The 15,214-nt window shown below is 33.8% G+C and overlaps 1 protein-coding gene across 3 annotated transcripts in view; it reads left to right on the top strand.

Annotated features, from left to right (window-relative positions):
• Nucleotides 1-15,214, top strand: part of egh (beta-1,4-mannosyltransferase egh) — a 58,312-nt gene that overhangs the window by 36,761 nt on the left and 6,337 nt on the right. For all 3 annotated transcript variants that reach the window (XM_089092603.1, XM_089092604.1, XM_089092602.1), the window contains one exon: nt 7,538-7,681. In XM_089092603.1, coding sequence (XP_088948729.1) covers nt 7,538-7,681 — 144 coding nt within the window. The remainder of the gene's footprint in view (nt 1-7,537; nt 7,682-15,214) is intronic.

Here is a 15,214-nt window from a genome sequence, read left to right on the forward strand (position 1 = left end):
AATGGTTGATACAGCTGAATTACTCCCGTTCCTTGGGTCAAAATTACTTGCCGCAGAAGTCTTAGCAGTCTTCTGGTCAAGGAAGGGGAATACGCCACAGAAAATCATCACTTTACTGTTCATTGGCATAGGTTACCTGCCCTATAAATTTCAAGTCAATCGATGAAAAGAAAAGTCTCCCTATCTTTCCACGGGCCCAATTATTTTCCTGGTTCATATAGCTTAAAAATCAATGTTCGTTTTTAATTTAAACATTAATATAAAAAAAAAATTTATTTGTAACCCACATATAAATACAAAAGAAAATCAGAGTACAAAGAAAAAAGAAAGGAAAAAAGACAAAACAGATACGTAAACTGCAAATGAACGAAAAGACAGATGAGCCCATGGTGCGGCCCGAGCACAGTTCATATAATTATCCAGTATGATCATTCTCTATCTCACCCATTATAAAAACCCGGACCGGGGTGCGAGTGCTCCTGAGAACGTTTTTGCATATATAAACATAGGCGAAGTCAGATTAGCGGGAATGCAGGTTAGTCTGTTTCCGATTGTTTCCATCAAAGTGCATTGAAACAATCGGAAACAGACTAACCCGCATTCCCGCTAATGCAGAAATAAATGGGAGGAGCTTTTTGTTCGCACCGAGAACGAAGACCAGAAATGATCTGCGATAAGCTTACTGGTATATTCTGTCTACTGTGGGCCCGAGCTTGCCAGGGGCTGACTTTAGCAGCTTCTTCTCGTGGATTGTGTCCTAAACATTAGCTCGGAATCTTATGTCACAGGAGAATTAAATTTTATCAGAGGTAGAAACGGTTATCCCATTATGTTCATTATTAATAAAATTAGCTGTAGGCTATAAAGATATTTTTCTTAAATCTAAGATCTTTTATAATTTGAAGTTCCTAATAAGTCTTCAATTGTAATCTACATTCCATGCATATAAAAAATTACTACAAAATTATTAAACAGAAAATTTTGTACCCAAAATAATGTATACGTAGTTTTAAAACAAATTTAAAAATATTGAATTTCCTGAAGATCTTTTATCATTTGAAGTTCCTAATAAGTTTTAAAATGTTATCTACGTTCCATGCATATCAAAAATCACTACAAAATTATTAAACAGAAAATTTTGTACCCAAAATGATATGTATGTATTTTTAAAACAAATTTAAAAATCTTGAATTTCCTGAAGATTTCTTATCATTTGAAGTTCCTAATAAGTCTTCAAATGTTATCTACATTCCATGCATATTATAAATCACTATAAAATTATTAAACAGAAAATTTTGTACCCAAAATAATATATATGTAGTTTTAAAACAAATTTAAAAATCTTGAATTTCCTGAAGATCTTTTATCATTTGAAGTTCCTAATAAGTCTTCAAATGTTATCTACATTCCATGTATATTATAAATCACTATAAAATTATTAAACAGAAAATTTTGTACCCAAAATAATATATATGTAGTTTTAAAACAAATTTAAAAATCTTGAATTTCCTGAAGATCTTTTATCATTTGAAGTTCCTAATAAGTCTTCAAATGTTATCTACATTCCATGCATATTATAAATCACTATAAAATTATTAAACAGAAAATTTTGTACCCAAAATAATATATATGTAGTTTTAAAACAAATTTAAAAATCTTGAATTTCCTGAAGATCTTTTATCATTTGAAGTTCCTAATAAGTCTTCAAATGTTATCTACATTCCATGCATATTATAAATCACTATAAAATTATTAAACAGAAAATTTTGTACCCAAAATAATATTTATGTAGTTTTAAAACAAATTTAAAAATCTTGAATTTCCTGAAGATCTTTTATCATTTGAAGTTCCTAATAAGTCTTCAAATGTTATCTACATTCCATGCATATTATAAATCACTATAAAATTATTAAACAGAAAATTTTTTACCCAAAATAATATTTTTGTAGTTTTAAAACAAATTTAAAAATCTTGAATTTCCTGAAGATCTTTTATCATTTGAAGTTCCTAATAAGTCTTCAAATGTTATCTACATTCTATGCATATAAAAAATCACTACAAAATTATTAAACAGAAAATTTTGTACCCAAAATAATATGTATATTGTTTTAAAAGAAATTTAAAAATCTTTTTCCTGAACTCCTGAACTCTGGTAAAGACAAGACCCCAGCTACTCGTCAAAGAAGGGTGTATGTAAAATATCATGTGATTGCGGATATTATTATGTGGGTAGAAGTCACCAAAATTTGGAAAAAGAAAGCGCTTGCAACAGTATGAGGATATTATGACTACAGCCTTAAATTCTGATTGTATTCTTATGCAAAACCATCTGATTGTATGCAAAACCAGTAGTTAATACCTATAAATTGGCTTCATTTGTGTTTTTTCTTCTATCCAGGTTGAACTTCCTTGAAGTGATGATTCTAGGACTGTTTAAATTTTAATTTTAGTCTTAAGGGCCACGTATTTTATTGTAAGTCTTATTTTATATTTATTCGTTTGCTTTACTGATGACGAATCCTAGATATAGAGCCGAAATTATCATTCAGAAAAATTTTCACTGTCTTAGAATAATTCCTCATTGTTGTGTCTTTTGTTGTTTGCATTATATACGTATCCTTCTAATATAAAATATCATAGGCATCAGTTCGGTTTGAGGTTCACGTTTACCATAAAAATTGCGAAGGTTAGAGTACCTTGCTACTTTCTCGCAATAAACTTAAATCGGTCGCATAAGAGGAAAAAAAAATATATATAAAAAAGGGTTAAAACGAAAGTGTTTTCTCACAACAGATTTAGTCAAAATCATGACTGCAAACACAATGATTGCAAAAATCATGTCTTATTAAATACCAGTGGGTGGGGCTAAAAATAAACAATAGATCCAAAAATTACTCAGTTTTTATCACTTGGACCTATTAAAATGGCAATCAAGGTACATTTTCACATATTAAATTAACCGATATATAAGAGGGGCTATGGCCTCCTCGCTAAAGTTTGGCTAGTAGCATCCTGACAGTTTTTCAATATTTAAAACACAGAGTCAATTAGTAATTGCAAGTCTTTTATTTGCCGATTGCTTTTCAAAACCTTTGAAATGTAAGTTTTATTGTTTAAGCAAATTCAGAAAAATAAGCTCTTTTATTCTTGAAGTATATTGATAAAAAAGCGTTCATTTCAAACTTCTCTTGGATTAGAGTATACATGCTTCAAGCACTAGGGAAAAAAAGTTGAACTTTAGCATAAAGAGTGGGTAGTCGCTTAAAGAGTGGGTAGTGAGTAGTGGGTAGAAAAAAAAGTAGAACTTTAGCATAAAGAGTGGGTAGTGGGTAGGAAAAAAAGTTGAACTTTAGCATAAAGAGTGGGTAGTCACTTAAAGAGTGGGTAGTGGGTAGGAAAAAAAAGTTGAACTTTAGTATAAAGAGTGGGTAGTCGCTTAAAGAGTGGGTAGTGGGTTGGAAAAAAAAGTTGAACTTTAGCATAAAGACTGGGAAGTGGGTAGTCGCATAAAGAATGGGTAGTGGAAAAAATAGTATGTTTAATTTAATGTATATTTCTTTTTAATATAGTGTATTACAGGTAATTACTTGAAAAAAAAAAAAAAAAAACTCTTCCTAATTTAGTAACTGAGATAAGTGAGCACTTGAAGAAGGTCTATACCTTACTCATCCAGGACAAAACAGTACATCCAATCCGAAAATCAAGTTCAAAATAGAGCAAAATAGAGCTGGAGTTTATGTTTTGTGTGATAGTGCTTCAAGGATAAGGGCTTATTTAGGCATATTTTACTTTTACTTAGACATATATTTACTTTACTCAAGAAAAAAGGATTCCCTAATATAGAAGAGGGTGTCACCCCAACTCTTCTCACCCCAACAATTGTCGCTATTTGTGGCTGAGTTTAACTTGACTTGGCTTGGATAATAATAAACTAGTATTTTCTGATAAAAGTAACTAGTTCTGCAACAAAAGGAGAGTTCACCGATATTACACGCCTAGTATAGACTTATTTCTTCAAATATAGTGATTTTGCTTAAAATCGTCCAAAGAACTAAAACAATCCCTCTATGTTGACGCAACCCCCCAATGCCCTGGGGATAGGGTTCTAAGTTATGGCCTGGGGTCATATAAGGTTTTTATGGAATGGGTGCTTGCATAAACTTCAGATGGGGCTCATTTGTTTTGAAATTCAAATTTATAGTGTCCTTTTTAAGAGTCAGATTGATTTGAGAGCAAAAGGTTAGGGGTCAATATTCTTCTCCCTCCTCCATTATCATCTGAAAGACATCTCAGGAAAAGTTTGAAAATATGGACATAAAATTAGATTTTAACTCTTTAGACTTACAAAACCCCCCTTCTTCCCCCCCCCCCCCCATAAAGAAGAAATATTTAAAGAACAATACTTGATCATACATACAGCAATATCGTTTCTGAAACTGGGAGGTTAAAAAACTAGCATTTTGTTGATTCTAAGATAATTAGCTATTTCAGAATCATCGCTTGATAGGATTTTGGCCCTATTTTTGCCAAAATTGATATTTTGTGGCAGAAAATGGCATTAGATAGATATAGATAGATCGTGTATTTCAAAAAGCCCAAGAGCCATATACACACAAAAAATATGAAAATAGAAAAATTACAACAGAGCAAATTACAAACACACATTAACATGAATACTTGGCGAAAAATACCTTCTGGTAAAATACCAAAAAAAAAATTACTTTAATTCCATATAATTAATAATAATTAATTGTAAAAACATTTCCTTCTTTTTAATCCCTTCTCTATGTACGCACCAATACGAAATATTGTGGTTGGATACTACTTTGTAAGATATTTGGAAGCAGCAAAACAATCCCATGTAAGTAATTTTCCCTTAAATCAGAGAGCACCGGGCACTTTCTGAGAAAATGGTCCAAATCTTCGTCCTCATCCCTACAAAGAGGACACACATACCGACCATCAGGATGTACTATCCCCCTGTCGAACACCATTTGTCTGCTCTGGATTGGAAGGCAATTCGCCCTAAGCTGAATCCATCGACATAAAATCATAGCCGGTAAATTGAATTTAAAATAAATTTCCTCTCCAAAACTAGGTTTAACCTAATTATAATGATTCAATGTAGCAGAATTTAAAACCAGCCCTTGCCAATACTGAATTTCTTGACCCTCTAAGATAAATCGTACCTGGCTTACTAAATTTGTTGGTAGATCAGGGGAACCAAGACCGTCATTCCATAAGTAAGCCATTCCCACACTTTCTAGTAATGACCTAATTTGAGATGGCCACGACTTTTTCGAATCATAGCTCAACATCTGATAATAAGCAGCACTTACTAGTCTGTCTTCATTACACCTAATGATCTTCAACCAAAATCTAAGCATCAAAATAGACCTACGTAGTTTTAACGAAAACAGGCCCATATCACCTTTCAGAACCTGTGAATGAGTTGTCTGATGTAATCCAAATAGTCTTTTATAATACTGGAGCTGGAGGGACTCCAACTTCTGTGCCGCTTCTCCGCCCCAAATCTCCGCTCCAATTAATCGGTTCATTGCTGTGACGATGGCCTCCTGACAAAAAAATCGCCATCACCGTCCTTCTCAGAAAAACAGAAAGTTTTTGCTTTTGAGAAAACAGGAGTTTTCCTCGGCTTTAAGGTTCTGGGACATGTTATAGGCCTAGTCGTATATTGTCCTACTTGTCTCCGGTCTTTCCATTTCTTTCTTTCGAAAACTAAGAAAGTTTTCGTGTAGTAATAATTTTTGACGTGTAATTTTAAAATTTATTAACTTTGGATATCTATAGTTAGCATTAAAAGATTTTTTGGTGCGTTTCTTATTATTGCCAAAATTCAGTTTTTAATGGTTTTCAGAAGATCTTTAGTTTTATTTTTCATTGGTTACGACTTATTGTATTTGAAAACAAATTAGTAGGCCGTGGTTACGGATTCATTGCAAGTATAAATCACCACGTTAGACTATCTAAGGAAAATTTTGCACTGTGACAACGTTATGCATTATTAGCATATTAGCATAAGAAACTGATCTTCATGAGAAACTGATTAAGCATAAACTGATGGCATAAGAAACTGATTTGAGTTCAGAAACTGAACTAAAACCCCGTCTAACCTGGTGCAGTTTATAGAAGCTTTCAGTTGGTGTTACTCGTCGACGTAACGCGTATGCTACTCCTTAAGGTGTTAGGAACGTAACAACCAGAATTGGATTTTGTCATGATGAGACTCAGACTTTTTATTGTGTATAATATTATTTTATGCTATTTTATTATTCTATTTATTCTTATCTTTCTATTATTCTTATTTTATGTTATTTCCCTCCCCTGTAAAGACAAGTGTGAAAATGAAAATACTGAGATTTTTGTTATTTTGTCCCAGTGTTTTTGAAAATGTAGCCCTTTTTTTTTTGTTCTATGACTGTTATATACTCTATTGTTGTGTCCAAAAAAAAAAAATCTAAAAAACAAAAAAAGAACATCCAACCTTATGCAGTTTACGGAACCTCTAAAAAGTGCTATGCGTTGACGTAACGAGTTGTATGCCACCCCGTTAGCTGTTAGCAACGTAACAACGAGATTTAGACTTTAGCATGATGAACAGCAGGCTCTTTATTATGTATAATCTTATTCTATTGTGATTTATTAATTTCTCTCTTCTGCAAAGACAAAATCAACCAAACACTTAACGATCCTGTTTTGTTTCACTGCTCTTGGAGATTTTGCCCTCTTTTTTCTTTTTTTTCTGTTGTGTGAAAGAACGTTGACTTAGTTTGGTTAGGTTTCGTAGTTAGGTTTCACCTATATTTCAGTCGAAAACCTATCTATTTTCTGATTAAATTAATCCAAAAGTTCGTTTTATGTGTCATGAATTAAGATTAATTCATAAAACTAGCAAAAATAAATATTTTAAAGAACCACTACAGTGTAGTGTTCCGGAAAAAAATCCACAATAGAACATTAAATAGTAAACAAATTGAATATATTATAGTATCCCTTTTTCTCCTAAAAAAAAAGAGGCGATTAAGAATCGCATAGTTGGCTACATGGACATATTGCTCCTTTGTTTGTTCACTCATCACGAGGAAATAACTGTTATGGTTTGAACTCCTTCCAAAAAAATGGTTGAGGTTAAAAATCGCACCGCGGGCTAAATAACGACAATTTTTTCTCCTTTCTTTCTATGCTAATTATTAGTCTTGGTCTAGGGAACCTTCATGACTGTCTTTTTAGCATAAGGAAAAGGATTGCTAGAGAATTGTATAAATCGAATATATTAGTGTACCCCCTCTCAGCCACCAAAAATAGCTACGGCTAAAAATAATAGTTTTAGCTAAATGTAGACAATTTCTCCTCGTTGATGAGTCGATTTAATCTAGGGGATCCTCTTGCCTGTTTAACCATCACAAGGAAAAGAAAAGTATATAAAGCGAGTCAATTTTACGCTCCCCCTCCCCTAAACAGTAGTTTAAGCTGACACTCGTACTGTATATTTTAGCGTATCAATTGATTTTTCTAGGGGATCCTCTTGACTGTCCACTCATCAGTATTGCCATGGAAAAACAAGTGGCTTCTGGCAATTTCTCTATACTCTTGGATAACAATGCCTATATCCACATCAAATGTGTTCTTAGCTCCGCTCTATCCTATTCCTATGCCCTGGGTAAGTATGTTCAGGATCAATTTTCTTTTCCTAGCATAGTGCTTCTCAGCCCATGGTACTTGTGACCCATAGGGTGTTCAGTGATGTAGTTGGTGTTGTGTAAATACATCCTGGTAAGGGATAAAACTTCAATCACATTCCACTTGATGATTAGAAAGGAATGGCTCATTTCGTGCCATTGTCCCCGGATTTCCTTGTTTGGTAAGCTATTCATGGTGCCCGAATGTTTTTCAATTCATAGAAGAAGGTTTGGCTGTTCAAGTTTGCTATTAATATTTAATATTAATTATTATTTAAACTCATTTTTTAGTGTTTAATTTAATTAAATTTTTTAATGTTTAGTTCAATTAAATTTTTAATTTGATTAAATTTGAATAGCCTTATTTTTAATATTAATGTTTTATATTTTATACAAAGTAGAAAAAAAATAACTTGTAATATAAAGTATAATTCTGTAAACGTCGTAAGTATTAATTTTTCTGTACTTTTTATGGCTTACAGCTGAAAGCTGAGCGTAATTCAGCCCTTGTTCTAATTTGAATTGAGCAGAGCAGATGTGTGTTTTTTTTAATAAAAAAAAAGAAAATATCTGTTAAGTTTATAAGAGAAACATTCACAATCTGTGGCAACTTTTCTTGAGAATTTTTTTTGATTTAACCGTCAATACTAATTTGTCTGTTTTGTCATCTGTACATAAGAAATTAGCATGACTAATTATTGAAACAAGATAAAAAAAAAATGCGCAAATATTTGAAACTGACACGCGCAGATAAAAGATTCTAAGAATCACGTGTCAGATAGAGTTTGAGTGCATTTGTCGCTCCGTTGCACTTTCTGTCCTTTCCAATTTATTACAGCGGTTAGATGCTTAGGCGACATTGTACTTTTTCATCAAAGAGTATAATTGACTCATAAGAGAGGAAACCCAAGCTTGTGTCTGAGAGAAAAAACAGCCTATGCCATCTAGTGCTATTTTTAAAAATAGCAACGTTGACTATCATAGCTAGCATGAAAATATTACCATTATTTTTTTTTTTTTTTTTTTTTTTTTTTTTTTTGGGTGAAAGGTAAAAGTGTCAGTTTTCTCAATTGGACACAAGAAATATTCGTCTTTTTTTTGCTACTAGTCTGTATTGGGTGTGAAAAAGTTATGATTTATAAGAATCATTTTATATTCTAAAAATAAGCGAAACTCGCATGCTTGAGTAGCATGGGAATTTGCAAAAAAACAACAGAGAAAAAAATCTCAATGAAAAAAAAAAGCAACAAACGAGACTGCGGCCAGTGGAAATAAAAGACGAAAAATGTAAAACAACGCGGATATTTTTCCTGTATCAAAACAAGACGCCTGTTGTTTTTTTTTCAATGAGATTTTTTTTTTTTTTTTTTTTTTTTTTTTTTTTTTTTTTTGTCATGGCTGGCCAGTTCGACTTAAGATCTTTCAATGGGAATTTGCGTCAGATTTGATGAGAACCAAGAATTGTATTTTTAGAGCTAGTGATAGTGGGAGTTCGAAGACTCTCTTCTTTTAGACTCCACGCTTCCAGTATTTTTATTTTCATTTTCCTATATGATTTGTGCTTCTAGTCTATTTCTAGTTCACACTGTCTTCCTTTTTAAATATTCAATAAGAAAGCACGTTTTTTTCTACTAAAAGTAAGGAGCAAATTTAAAACTTGAAGGGAACAGAAATTATTCCATGCATGAGGAGGGGCTGCACCTTCCTCAATAACAATTTTTTCATTTCTAAAGTTTTTTTAGTACTCTTAGAAAAAATTTCGTTCTTAAGGAATCGTTCTCACAGAATAATTTCTGTTGCTTTTAAGTTTTAATGTTGCTCCTTACTTTCACTGGAAAAAAACTTGTTTTTTTTTTATTCCTGTTCGTTTTTCAAATAATCCCCGGAAATTCACTTTTCCTTCCATGGAAATTCCCCCCACGAAAAATTTCTCCATGGAAAGGTTTTCCCGCGTAAAATCCTTTCCCCCGGGTAATTCCATCCTCGCTATAAATTCCCCCAGAAAATTTCTGACGGACAATTCCGCCTGAAAAATGTTCGTGAACATACATTCATTTGAAAAAAAGACTTGTTCTTTATTTAATTTTGATCGTTTTTTCGGTCGTGATGGGATCTCCTCTATGTGGAAATTTTTCCCTGAACCCCCCCCCCCCCCCAATGGAAGTTTCTCCCATGGAAAATATCTCCTGGTGATAATTCCCACATGGAGAATTTCTCCCGTGTAAAATCCCCCCATGTAAAAAGCACCCACAGAATTCCAACTCCGCTGAAAATTCCCCCGGACAGCTCCCCCAGAAAACCTCCACATGTAAAATGGAGTCGCCAACGAGAAAGAAAGATGTAAAATTTCCCCTGGAAAGTTCACCCCCCAGAAACTACTCTCCCAATAAAAATTCTCACCGTTGAAAATCCATCCCCAGAAAATCCCCCATCTTCCGAAAAACCTCTATATACTTCCCAATAACAAATACTATAAGTACACAATGGGCAATTTTCATAACTTGCAGCTCTTCGCCTGGGGGATGTGGGGGGTGATATCATCCCCAAAGGCATAGTTATTGGACTTTTAAACTATGCTGAACAAAATGACTATCCCAAAATTTTAATCAGACGACTTCGGAGAAAGAAGGGCATGGAAGGAGAGCTAGTGGCCCTCCAATCATTTCGGTCACTTAAAAATGGCAATAGAACTTTTGATTTCCAATCAAATGATCTATCTTCTGATCTTCTTGAATCAGTAGTTTGATACGATCACTCATGGGAAGAACAAAGAAAAAGAAATAAAATAAACACGCATTTGTGGTCTTCCTTCTGACAAAAATACAAAATTCCACATTTTTGCAGATGAAAGCTTGAGACCTCTACTGTAGGGTTCTCTGATACGCTGAATATGATGGTAGGTTTTCAATAAGGTTCATTGACTCTTGGGGGATGTTGAAAATCAGCCAAATATTTTCAGGCTCGTAGCTTTGATAGGTAACATTAAACTTAATTAATCTTATATATTTGGGATCAGCACTAAAAGCGAATTCTTTTGATGTATCTATTGTTGTAAGATTCTGTTTTTAGAGTTTCGGTTACTTTTCGGCCGAGTCGCTCCTTGCTTACAGATCGTTATAGGCCTAAGAATGTATAACAATAGGTAAAACTTTAAATTAAGACCCGCTGAAAACTCATTAAAAGACATCCTTTGAACGAAAATCCGGTATTATGTATCACAATATTTCCACTTTATTTATGTTTGTAATGCTAAAGATGGAAATATTTACTAAAGATTCAAGGAAATTAAGATATTTTTGAAAACTTACTTTTTTCTAATATCGTTGACATGTAATACAGGGAGTGTTGGGACAGAATCAGTCCTCCTAAGATCAGTCCGAAGGCCCATTCCGCTTTCAAAGGTCAAACATTTTTATACATATACTGATATTGGAAAGACTAAGGTTAACTTGTTTTTCAGTCCAATATACTTTTTATTTATGAGTGACATATAACTGTTAAGAACTATTTATCAGAGGCAACGCTGTAGCGTACGGCTCCAATGCTTTATTATTTATTATTTTTTTTTTTCAGAGGCACTTCATACCGAAGGGGTCGTCGTAGAAGCTTCAAAAGGAGCTCATTCGATTGGAAATCGAGAGTTCTAGTGCCCTTTTTAATAGTCAAAAATGATTGGAGGGCAACTAACCCCCCCCCCCCCACGCCCATCATTCCCCAAACACATCCAATAAAAATTTTGAGATAGCCATTTTGTTCAGCGTAGTTGATTTCCAGATAGAAAATATATTTTTGAGGAGGATACTCCCCCACAACCCTCAGGGCAAGGGTTTTAAGTTATGCCCTGGGGGCATATAAGGTTTTTGTAGAAGGTGTTGTCATAGAAACTTCAAAAACGGCTCATTTTTCGATTGGAAATTCAAAGGGCTAGTGCCCTTTTTAATAGTCGAAAAAGATTGGAGGGCAACTAACCCTCCTCCCCACGCCCATCATTCCCCCAAAACACATCCAATCAAAATTTTGAGATAGCCATTTTGTTCAGCATAGTTGATTTTCAAATAGAAAATATATTTTTGAGGAGGATACTCCCCCACAACCCTCAGGACAAGGGTTTTAAGTTATGCCCTGGGGCATATAAGGTTTTTATAGAAAGCGTTGTCGTAGAAACTTCAAAACATGTTCATTCGATTGGAAATTAAAGGGCTAGTGCCCTTTTTAATAGTCGAAAGTGATTGGAGTGTAACTAGCCCCCTTCCCCCCCCCACGCCCATCATTTTCCCAAACACGTCCAATCAAAATTTTCATAGAGCCATTTTGTTCAGCGTAGTTGATTTCCAGATAGAAAATACATTTTTGAGGAGGACACTCCCCCACAACCCTCAGGGCAAGGGTTTTAAGTTATGCCCTGGGGGCATATAAGGTTTTTATAGAAGGCGTTATCGTAGAAACTTCAAAACAGGCTCATTCGATTCGAAATTAAAGGGCTAGTGCCCTTTTTAATAGTCTAAAGTTATTGGAGGGCAACTAGCCCCCCCCCCCACGCCCATTATTTCCCCAAACACATCCAATCAAAATTTTGAGATAGTCAGTTTGTTCAGCGTAGTTGATTTTCAGACAGAAAACATGTTTTTGGGGAAGACAATACCCCACAACCCTCAGGGCAAGGGTTTTAAGTTATGCCCTGGGGGCATATAAGGTTTTTATAGAAGGCGTTGTATTAGAAACTTCAAAAAAGGCTCATTCGATTGGAAATTCAAAGGGCTAGTGCCATTTTTAATAGTCAAAAGTGATTGGAGGGCAACTACCCCCCCCCCCCAAGCCCATCATTCCCACAAACACATCCAATCAATATTTTGAGATAGCCATTTTTGTTCAGCATAGTTGATTTCCAGATTGAAAATATGTTTTTGAGGAGGACACTCCCCAACAATCCTCAGGGCAGGGGTTTTGAGTTATACGCTGCGGGCATGTACGGTTCTTATAGAAGGCGTTGTCGTAGAAATATCAAAACAGGCCCATTCGATTGGGAATTAAAGGGCTAGTGCCCTTTTTAATAGTCAAAAGTGATTGGAGGCAACTTGACCCCCCCCCCCCCACGCCCATCATTTCCCCAAACACATCCAATCAAACTTTTGAGATAGCCATTTTATTCAGTGTAGTTGATTTCCAGATAGAAAATATGTTTTTGAGGAGGACACTGTCCCACAACCCTCAGGCACGAGTTTTAAATTATGCCCTGGGGGCATATAAGGTTTTTATAGAAGGCGTTGTCGTAGAAACTTCAAAACAGGCACATTCAATTGGAAATTCAAAGGGGTAGTGCCCTTTTTTATATTCGAAAGTGTTTTGAGGGCAAATAACCCCCCCCCCCCACGCCCATCATTCCCCCAAAGACATCCAATCAAAATTTTGAGAAAGTCATTTTGTTCAGCGTAGTTGATTTCCAGATAGAAAATATTTTTTTGAGGAGGACAATCCCCCACAACCCTCAGGGCAAGGGTTTGAGGTTATGCCCTGGGGGCATATAAGGTGTTTATAGAAGGCGGTGTCGTAGAAACTTCAAAAAAGGCTCATTTGATTGGAAATTCCGAGGGCTAGTGCCCTTTTTAATAGTCGAAGGTGATTTGAGGGCAACTAATCCCCCTATCACGTCCACCTTTTCCCCAAACACATCCAATCAAAATTTTAAGACTGCCCTTTTATTAAACGTAGTTTTAAATTCTGCAAATTAGGTCTTTTGGGATGATAACTGCCCCAAAATCCTTAGTGCAAGGGTTGTAATTTAAGGATTCTCTGAATCCTTCATGTTATTTCTTACGGAAGGGATGCTCGTATAAACTTTAGAGAGGGCTCATTTGATTGAAAATTGAAAGTTCTTGTTCACTTTTCAAACGTCAAAAGAAAATGAAGTGGAACTAGCCCCTATCCTTCCTCCACGCCATAAATGCATCAGATAAAAATTTTGAGATAGACATTTTGTTAAAATAGTTCAAAGTTCTGATAACAAAAAACTCCGGTGTCGACACAGCCCACCAGGGCCCAGGGGTAGGCGTCGTAAGTTATACCCTGGGGCATAATTTATGAAGGGGGGTTTATAAATTATGGGAAGGGGTCGTGTATGGGAAGAACACATAGGAAATCTGTTATAATTATCCAATTATAAGGTTAAAATACGTACTCTGTGATAGATTCAAAATTGCTTTGGCACACAAATTCTTATCAAGGTCAATTCCAAACAGTCGTGATCCCTTTGTGTCAGCAAGTGAAATGGCGTAAACCCCCTTATTGGAGCTATTTTTCAATCCATTGATTGTTGTCAATCGCTGTCCACAAGTTATGCAAGCTGTCTATTGTTCATATATAAAGTTTTTATCAAAGAGGTAATCGTATAGACTTTGAAAAAAGCCTCATTAGATTTAAATTGAAAGTTCTAGATCCGTTTTTTAAAGTCAAGAATAATCGGACAGTAAGCACCCCCCCCCCCATGCCATAAAAACTTGAAACTTTTTGCAATAAAAGACGAACAAAAATTAAAAAATTAATTAAAAAAACTTTCCCAAAAATAAGTTTTTCAAAGAAAAGTAAATGCCATTTTAAACTTAAGCTCAGGAGATACATATACCTGTTAAAATTCAAACTCAAAACGACCAGAAATTACTATTAAAGAATAAATGAAACCCAAGACGAACAGAAATTAAATAAACAATCATACCAAAAAACATACAACAAATAATAATACAAATGAATAAGTAGATCTTAAAGCGAGTAATGCTTAGATAGAATATCAAATTCGAGCTTAAAACGAAAAAAAATATTTTGCTATTAAAGTATAAATGAAACTTAAAACGAACAGAAATTAAATAAACAATCAATGCGAACAAACATACAATATATATATTAATGTAAATGAATAAATAAATCTTAAAACGGAATTATTTTCAAATCCCATTTCCTTATAAATCCCCATATATATATATATATATATATATATATATATATATATATATATATATATATATATATATATATATATATATATATATATATATATATATATATATATATATATATATATATATATATATATATATATATATATATATATATATATATATATATATATATATATATATATATATATATATATATATATATATATATATATATATATATATATATATATATATATATATATATATATGTATGTATTTGTAACTCACATACAGTGAAAAATAGTGGAATAAAAAAAAAGAAAAGAAATATGAATCACTACACACAAAAAAAAACAAATAAATAACTATACAAAAATCAAACAGCATAAAACAACCGGATGAGACAGTGATAAGGGCCCAGCCTTAAAAGCGTTTCAGAAATAAGTTCCTTTTGACGATGGCGCAGTGAATACATAATATCAGTTGCACCAAACCAAGCAATTGGTTTTCTATTTCGGTGTGAACAGGCAAATAAAAAGGAAACCTGCAATACCGGAATTACTACTACTACTACTAACAACTCAC

This window comes from Artemia sp. Qi Xiang Cuo, chromosome 7 (genome assembly GCF_049724085.1).
Source record: "Artemia sp. Qi Xiang Cuo chromosome 7, ASM4972408v1, whole genome shotgun sequence".
Lineage (NCBI taxonomy): Eukaryota > Metazoa > Arthropoda > Branchiopoda > Anostraca > Artemiidae > Artemia > Artemia sp. Qi Xiang Cuo.